Here is an 8,889-nt window from a genome sequence, read left to right on the forward strand (position 1 = left end):
AGAGATATCTGTCACTTTTTTGGCTGTCCAACAACAACCTCTCTTCCTGTTTTGGGGAATTCCTTTCTGTGGGTGGTTTTGTGGGACATGGCGCCTGGACACCACTATATGAGCTGAGGAGGGAAGGTCTTCTCTCCACCCCTGGCTCCCTTGGTGTAAGCAGGTATCCTGAGTTTAGCTAATCTGATGCTTCTCGTCCCCTGCCGAGTTCCCTCTCTCCACCTCAACACGGCAGCCCCGAGTGGTTGCCCAGGACACTTGGGCTGGTGTCTGATGCAGGGCGGGTGGGGAGCAGTTCCAGGGGACCCAGGACAAGCATGTTCCCCTTTCACGGCCACTCTGGCCTCAGCTCAGGTCGAGGGTGAGGTGCTGCTTTCCAGCTGGGTGAAGCGCTAAGGAAGATGTCCTTTCTACCCCCCGCACCAGGCAGATGGGGACAAGCCACCCGAGTGTGGAGGTGGAGTCTGCAGGCAAGAAGGTGCTGGCCCTGCAGCTCCCCACCCTTTGCCTTTGCACTTTCGCAGGGCCTGCAGCTGAACCCTTTGGGGGGAGAGAGTTGCAGGTGAGTACAGGCTTTGGGGTCTCACAGACCTGGGTTCAAATCCCACCACAGATAGTGAAACCCCTAATCTCTAATGACGGTGAAAGTTTCCTATTGAAAACAAAAAGTTTGGTGGAAATGTAAAATGGTGCAGCTGTTATGGAAAACAGTACAGTGGTTCCTCAAGAAATTACACATAGAATTACCACATGATTCAGCAATTCCACTTCTGTGTATATACCCAAAAGAATTGAAAGCAGAGACTCAAAACAGACATCTGTACACCCATGTTCATAGCAGCATTATTCACGATAGCCAAAAGGTAGAAGCCATCCAGGTGTCCACCAATGGATGAATGGATAAACAAAATGTGGTACTGTGTACATACAATGGAACATTATTCAGCCTTTTTTAAAAAGAAGGAAATTTCAACACACACTACAGCATGGATGAAACTTGAAGACGTTATGCTAAGTGAAATAAACCAGTTGCAAAAAGACAAATACTGTGTGATTCCATTTATATCAGGTCCCTAGAGTAGTCAAATTTATGGAGACAGAAAGTAGAATGGTGGTTGCCAGGGGCTGAGGGGAAGGAAGAATGGGGAGTTAGTGTTTAATGGGTATAGAGTTTCATTTTGGGAAGATGAAAAGTTCTGGAAATGGATGGTGGTGATGGTTGCAGAATAACGTGAATGTACTTAATGCCCCTGAACTGTACACTTAAAAATGATTAAAATGGTAAATTTCATGTTACATATATTTTACCACAATAAAAAAACACATCACCATAAAAAAATAAATGCTGCGTGGCCAAGCAAAACGCGTCCTGGTCAAACTCAGCCTCCACTATGAAATCCGTCACGGGGCCTGGAGGCAGGAAGGGCTGGGGGTCTGGGATCCGGAGGGTCAAAAGGATGGAAGAGAACCAGCGGAGAAAGGAAGAAGGGGCCCACTGAGGCTGGAACTCGCCTCCCGCTGCCCCCGTGGCCTCTACCAATCAGACACCAAGCCCCACCTGTGCACGTTCCCCTCCTCTCCGTCCCCGCTGTCCCCGCCCCATCCAGTCGTCCTCATCCTGCAAGGGCTTTCTCCTCTTTGATCTTTGGTCCCTCTCCCACTTGGCCTGGGTGGTGACCTTTCTAAAACCTGGATCTGACCACGTGTCTCTCCTGCTTGAAATCCTCCAGCAGCGCCCCACCGCCTCAGCTTCAGCCGGCAAGCAGACTGTTCTAAGCTGACTCCAGCCTGTTTTTCCAGCTTCACAGCCCTGCCTTTCCTGAGCCCCAGCTCCCTTTATGTCAGAACTGTCATCACGACCAGTTCTGAATACCTTCTATGTGGCAATTAGTAAATGTTATCCCTAATTTTCTCAACAACCCTGCAAAGTAGGTATCACTGACTCCATTTTAGAGATGGAGAAACTGAGCCTCACACAGGCAAGGATAGATTCAGAGGTCCATGCTCTTTTCACCACCTAGAGGCTCCTCTCTGTCATTCACTCTGGTGCCTCCGTGCCTTTGCATATGCATAAGCATAAGTGTTAGCCCTCAGGTTTGGCTCAGAATCACATCCGATTACCCTAATGAGCCCTGACACCACCAGAACCCCTGCCCCAGCCATTCCCCATCACGGTTTTCTTCATGGTGCTCACCTCTGTTGGAAATCATCTTACTTGCTTACAAATTTAATATTCTTCTCTCCACTACAAGGTAAGCTCCAGGAGAACAAGGATGGACCTGTCTGATATCCCCAGCACCTGGAGCATGCCGACTGCCCTGTAGATGCTCTAAAAACAGCACTGATGGGATGAGGCCGCTGACTCGCGCTGTCAGATCCCTCCCAGCCCCCAGCCCGGCCTTCCCTCCCACGTGCTCCCTTAGTCCTCTGACACTGGAGACGCTGTTGGTCCCTTGCACTAGGCCTTGTGGTTATCCTTCCACTCTTGGGTCTCCCCCGGCAGACCCCAGTGCCTGGGCACAGCGCCTGGCCTACACCAGTGCCCAGCCACCTCTCGCCAAGCATCTGAGTCAACGTTGGAATATCCCCAGTTGGCACTCGGTTAGTTCCTGCTTCATTCTCACGATGGCTCAGAATCAGGTACCATCTTCCAAAGGGCAGGGCCTGCCCTGTGCAAAGCGCTGGGGGGCTGGGGTCTCCCACAGGGTCAGCCCAGGCACAGAAACTGGCCCGTCTTCAGGAGGAAACCTGGGACAAGGGGACGGGGAGCACAACTATAGCAGCAGCAACTTTTATTGCAACCAGAATCCCTGGTCATGTGGGAGGAGATGGGGCAGAGGGACATTTGGTACTGATGCCATCGTCCAGGACACGAAAAGTCCAGCTGGCTATGCCCTGCCCTTCCCCCACCCCCCAATCGGGGCAGGGCATCCGATGGGGCTAAGGCAGAAGGGAAGTGAAAAGAGGAGTCCAGTTCAGCAGAGCCTCATCCAAGGGATGAGGGCCCAAGATGCTCAGGGCATTTTGGGCTGACTTCTGCACGTGTCCTCGGCGGGTTTTAGGGGAAAGCAACGAGGCAAGCTCTGCTCATGGGGAGAGGGTGGGGGTGGGGAGGGGGAAACAAAGGTCAAGGTGAGAAATTGCTGGCCAGTGACCACACAGGTGGGACCTTGGGATCTTCACTTCTAGACCAGGGCCGTGTCCACCCCCTGCTTCCCACCATTCACCCCAGCCTGGGTGCCCCGCCTGGCCAGCCTCGGGTCCTGTGTGGGGATCTGCATATGGCCCAGGTCCTGGTCCATGATCTGGAGGACATCGTCCAGGATGGAAGGCCCCAGGTCCACGTGCAGGGAGAGCAGGGAGCTGGCGTGGGACAGGAAGGGCTCATCTGCCCCCGACTCAGGGGTCAGCCCATTGTGGGCCGAGCCAGCCTCTGGAATTCTCCAGATGTCCACACTCCCTGCCTCCTGTGGGGAAGGCTGTGGGGAGGGCTGAGGGGTCTCCAGGTGCAGGCGAGGGGGTTTGGGTGGGGCCTGGGAGGTGGGCAGGGTGAGGGCCTGGAGCCCACCGATGACCGGGAGGGAGATGGCGTTCTTGAGCAGAGGGGACGGCCCGTCGGGGAGCTCCTGGCCACACAGCGTGGCCGTGCGGGTGAACTGGAAGGGGAGGTCGAAGGTGCCATCCTCCTCAGGTCCCTCGACTGCCGTTCCAGGCAGGAGGTGGAACTTGCCCTGCAGGAAGGAGATGTCACCAAACATGTCGCTGCCACCTCCGCTGCCGATATGAATGGTGTGGCGGAAGTCTCCCAGCGGCGGGCTGATCATGTCTGAGGACAGCAGGTCCCGAAGCTTCTCCTTCTTGCCCTTGCGGCTGCCGCGCTTCAGATAGATGGGCACCTTGGTGGACATCGTGACCTCACCACCGACCTGGCTGCCGAGGCCGAGACAGTCCACCCGCCAAGACCACAGCCTCCTTCTACCTCCTCTCACTGCCCTCAACCTGAAACACCCAGGGGGTGGTTTTCAGGCACCAAAATCTTGCCAAAAATCTAAGAGTAGTGTGTGGGGTGTGACCAAAGTTGGCCCAAGGAATTAGAAAAAGAAAGATTAACGACGTCACAGGGTCAAGATAACAAAAACCACTTTCTTCCAAAAGAGTCAAAAATTCTTCTGAAAATTGGAAGCAGAAAGGCAGAGATCTCGCCAGCAGCAACGCTCTCTTGTCCTCGAGAGTGTCTCCCTGGTCCGGGGCTGAGGAGCTGAAACACCAAGGGCACAAGTCAGGGGCAGGGACAAAAGTCGGAAGCATCCATCTCGTTTCTGGGCCCCCCGCGTCACCCTGGGAGCCCAAGTGGGGCCACCGTCCCGGGAGACCCTGCTGGGAGAAGTGGTGTTCATTTGCAGACTCACTGCACCTTAGAGCCTGGGTCAGCGGGGCCAAGCTCCTCCCTTTGCAAGTGGGGAAACTGAGGCCCAGGAATCTGAGTGACAGGCCCGAAGTCACAGGCAAAGTCCTGACTCTGGTCTCTTGCCCTGGGTCCCCGGCTCTGCTCCTCACCATCAGCCGGGTGCTCCACCCCTACTGTACATCGACGGCGCCCCAACATGACAAGTGCCAATTGTGCGGGGGTCTCACAGACTTGTCTCAATTCCCTGCTTGACTGAGGACAAAGATCTTGTAAACTCACCCATCAGGCCTGGCACAGGCTGGACGACACACAGTAGGGGTTCAGCCAACCGTGCTGAATGACTGACACCTCCTGTTGGGCCCAACCACATCCCACCTGGAAGTGAGGTCACCTTCTGGGAATTTCCCTTTTCTCCTCTGGGTTAGCACTTCCTTATGGGCAGGGGCTGAGTCTAACGTAGTTTCTGTCCCTCCTCCCTGCCCCAGCACCTAAGGGGAAGATGAGGGGGTACAAATATTTTTGGGGGGCTCTGCTCTGTGCCTGGCATTTTGCTCTGTTCTTTGCAAATGCATCTCATTTATTCATCACAACCACCCTCCTATCATGCCCATTTTAAAATTAGAGCAACAAGACATTTTCGAGGAATTCCCACAAGGCATTGCAGAGGGAGAGAAGCAAAATGCAAAACTGTAGTAGAGAAGATTCCATTTACTGAAAGCATTGACCAGCTCCTCATCCAGCCTCCCCATATATGAGCGTGTGTCCCTACATATACAGGTCTGGGTAGGATAACTACCTGAGACGAGAACAGAGAAGAATATGGAAGGCCAACAGCGGATTGTCATATGGGTACCTAGACCCTGGTTGGGGGCAAGGATGGAGTGAGGGTCAGTGACATGGGAGGAAAGCTGTCCTCAATAAAAATTATCTGTAATATTTGCTCCCTTTACTATAAAATGATATATGTCAATGTGAAGGGATGGTCGCCAAAATGATGGTGGTTCTCTCAAGGTGGTAGAATTTCAGGTGACTTTCCCTTTCTAGTTTTTGTCTTGTCCCTTTTATAAGCTCAAATTCTTAACAATAAGCATGTAATATTTATGTGTACATATTATTTATGTAATCAGAAAAAATAAAGCTTTCTTTTTTGTGTGTGAGGAAGATCATCCTTGAGCTAACATCTGCTGCCAATCCTCTTCTTTTTGTTGAGGAAGATTGGCCCTGGGCTAACATCTTCCTCTACTTGATATGTGGGACGCCTGCCACAGCATGGCTTGATAAGTGGTGCATAGGTCTGCGCCAGGGATCCGAACCCCGTGAACCCTGGGCTGCCAAAGCAGAGCGTGCAAACTTAACCACTACACCACCAGGCTGGCCCCCAAATAAAGCTATTTTTTTTTAATAATTTTATTTATTTATTTTTTTCCCCCAAAGCCCCAGTAGATAGTTGTATATCATAGCTGCACACCCTTCTAGTTGCTGTATGTGGGACGCGGCCTCAGCATGGCTGGAGAAGTGGTGCGATGGTGCACTCCCGGGATCCAAACCCGGGCCACCAGCAGCGGAGCGCGTGCACTTAACCGCCAAGCCACGGGGTCGGCCCTCAAATAAAGCTATTTTTAATGTGGAAAAAATAAATACACTCTAGAGGTGTGTCATACTGGTTTAACAGAAAAAGGAAGCATTGCAAAGACTCCCTCTAGTTCCTACGGTGGGGGACTGGCTGATATGGATACACGAGAGCCCAGATGTAGAATCAGAACACAAAAGGCAAAGAAAGAAACTCATCCAAGGTCACCCAGCGGGTAAGCAGATGAGTCTACCCTCTCCCACTGCCCCTTCCCCAGGCCAGCAGAGGCTGAGCAGGTGGGAAATCGCCAGGAGGGGCCGAGCAGCAGCACGGAAGTCTCTGCCAGTTCCTCTGCCCCTTCTGCATCCTGGGCAGGGTGAGGGGAGAATGGGGGTGCTGGTGGGAGGGAGCAGGAAGGAGGATGCAGGAGAGGCAGAGCCCCAACTCCCCCCCTCCAGCCCAGGCCCTCACTCAGGAAACCCCACCCCAGGACAACACCCTGGGTCAGCAGTGCTGAGCCACAGACACCGGACATCTTGCCCCTCCCAGAGCACCTGCAGCTTAACAGGAAACAAGTGACTCTCCAGTGGCGGAATTCCAGCTCAGCTTGGAAGGAGCTGTGGGGAGGGCGGGAGAGTCCACAGGGGCTGTGAGGTCTCAGAATCCCATCACTTACTCATCTAACGGACATTTACCAGTGCCCACCACACCAGGCCTGGGGGGCATGCTGACACAGACCCTATCTGGTCCCTTAGCAGGCGAGAAGTCCTGCGGTAGCTTCTCCTCCCTTTTCACTCATGGAGAGTGGGGCAGACTGGCGAGATTCTCCCAGAGCCTGGGCCAGGTCCCCCCCATCACACAGGGGCGCCAAGACAGCCTGAGTGTTTCCACAACAAGCCGGGTGTCCCTGACAGCTGTCTCACTCTGAGCCAGATGTACCGCCCAATTCCAGATGTGGGGAGAACTGAGGCTGTGGGGAAGGGCTGGGCTAGCATCAACCACCCAGGGGAGAGCTAGGAATTCCATCCAGCAAGCCCTAAGTATTCAGATTTGGCAACCACAAGATCCCGGGCCCCACTTTAATGCTCCCAGCCACAACGCAGTGGGTTTCACTACTGCCTTTACAGACGCAGAAGCTGAACCTCAGAGATGTGAGGAAACCCTACCGAGGTCACCCAGCTAGTAAGGGGAAGAGTGGGCACTGGTACCCAGCCGGGTCCATGTGGCTCTGATGCAATGGGCTACACCAACCTCCCCAGTCTCCTTGGGGAGCAGGAGAGAAGCAGGGTCCCAGCTAGGCTGGGGCCACTGGGTCCTCAGGCCTCCTCTAAGTCCTACCTCTTGGCTGCCCCCCAACTTGCAAGTGTCTCAGAGATACGAGAATGAACTCTCCATCAGGACAAGGCCTGCAGCTGTGATAGGAGCAGATAAGAGCCATCCTGGCTGTGTGGGCTTGCTCTGGACAGGAGCCCTAGGCCTCCTTCAGAGAAAACGACTTCTGGGAGGCAGAGCCCCTCCAGTCGTGAGGCAGAGCCCCTCCAGTCATAGGCCACTCCCCATCAGGGGTATTCAAAGAGCAGCCCCCTGACCTTGAAATCAGGAGACTGACCTTGAATCCATCTACCCCTGGGACTCACTCTGTGACCTTGGGCAAGACGCCTCTCCTCTCTGGGGCTCAGCTTCCCCATCTATAAAATGCGCTGACGATAGCCATCACCAGAGGGCTCCTGGAGACCCTACGGCCATTCCGCAAGTGAGAGCGCCACGTCCCACAGAAGGGGTTGGCGGTCACCGTCATCCCTGTCATTTATTCAGCAAATAGCTATAGGGCATTCCTCAAGCATTTTAGTTCTCCGTGGCCAGTGCCCCAAACAAGACCAAAAATGAACGGCCCCTGGCGCCAAGCGTCGGCTTCCTCCTGCCAGCCCCGACGTAGCCTGAGCGTAGTCCCCCACGCCAGCCAGCCGCGGGGTCTCACGGAGTCCCGGTGCGGAGCCGTGCTCGCCTCCGCGGCCGCTTGGTGGCGCGCGCGCTCCCTCTATCTCCCCGCATCCCGGAGGAGTCCGGGCTCGCACCGGGGTCTCCAGCGCGCCTCTGGCCCAGGCAAGCCCCCCAAGGAGTGGCGTCTTCGCGTACCAGATGCGGATCGGCTGCGGGATCTACTCCTTGTGAGGGGTTCTGGTCTCAAAACCAGACAAACGGGGAAAACGGGGCGATCGGGGACCCTGCTCAGGTCTCCAAGCTCTGGGAGGAGCCTCCCCCGTGCTTTCCGGCCTGGGAGATGTCCGAGTGTCCGCTCGGCGCAGGGCCAGAGCTCCGGCGTGCGGGCCCCCGCCCCTGGCTCCCGCGGGTCCGGCTCCTCAGCCCCAGCTCGGGTTCCGGCGCCGACCCCTCCCCGCCCTCTGCCCGCGCGCAGCCCAGCCCAGCCCAGATCCGTTTCAGGACACTCGTGGTCGTGTCTAAAGATAGGAGGACACTTCACCATAGGCTAAAAATACGACCCCCAGCCCCGGCGAGGACGGTGGGCTGGGGGAGGGCTCTCCCGCGTCCCAGGGGTGGGGCAGGGGCTAGGGCGCAGGGTGGAGGGCGGGACCGGGAGTTCGGGTTCGGGATGCGCTGCGCTCCGCAGGCGGAGGGGGGCGCGGGCGTGGCCTCTGGGACCGAGACGCGGGCGGGAAACACCGTGGAGCCCGAGGCTCCCTGGAAAGAACCTGCGCGGAGGTGAGATGGGAGTCGGAGCGCAAGCAGGGTCGGGGCACCACGGGGATGGGCCTCTCGGGGGGGCCCCCTCGGAGCCGCGCACGGGCTGTAGAGTCCCGCCGGCACTCACCTTGAGGCGCGCAGGCGGCGGACCCGCGGGCGGCAAAAACTCCAGAGCTGGACGGCGCTGCGCTGGGACGCGATCCTGGCT

General features: G+C 55.9%; 1 protein-coding gene across 1 annotated transcript; it reads right to left on the reverse strand.

Moving 5' to 3' along the window:
* Window positions 1-1,604: 1,604 nt before the first annotated feature.
* On the reverse strand, window positions 1,605-8,889 carry CDC42EP2 (CDC42 effector protein 2). The gene is made up of 2 exons (XM_087422655.1): window positions 8,809-8,889; window positions 1,605-4,258 (listed from the first exon to the last, which is right to left on the reverse strand). The coding sequence occupies exon 2, from the start codon at window positions 3,906-3,908 to the stop codon at window positions 3,186-3,188; it is 723 nt and encodes a 240-aa protein (XP_087278781.1). The 5' UTR covers window positions 3,909-4,258; window positions 8,809-8,889; the 3' UTR covers window positions 1,605-3,185.

The sequence above is a fragment of the Ceratotherium simum genome, chromosome 34 (genome assembly GCF_057802395.1).
Source record: "Ceratotherium simum simum isolate JZ-2026a chromosome 34, ASM5780239v1, whole genome shotgun sequence".
In the NCBI taxonomy this organism is placed as follows: domain Eukaryota; kingdom Metazoa; phylum Chordata; class Mammalia; order Perissodactyla; family Rhinocerotidae; genus Ceratotherium; species Ceratotherium simum.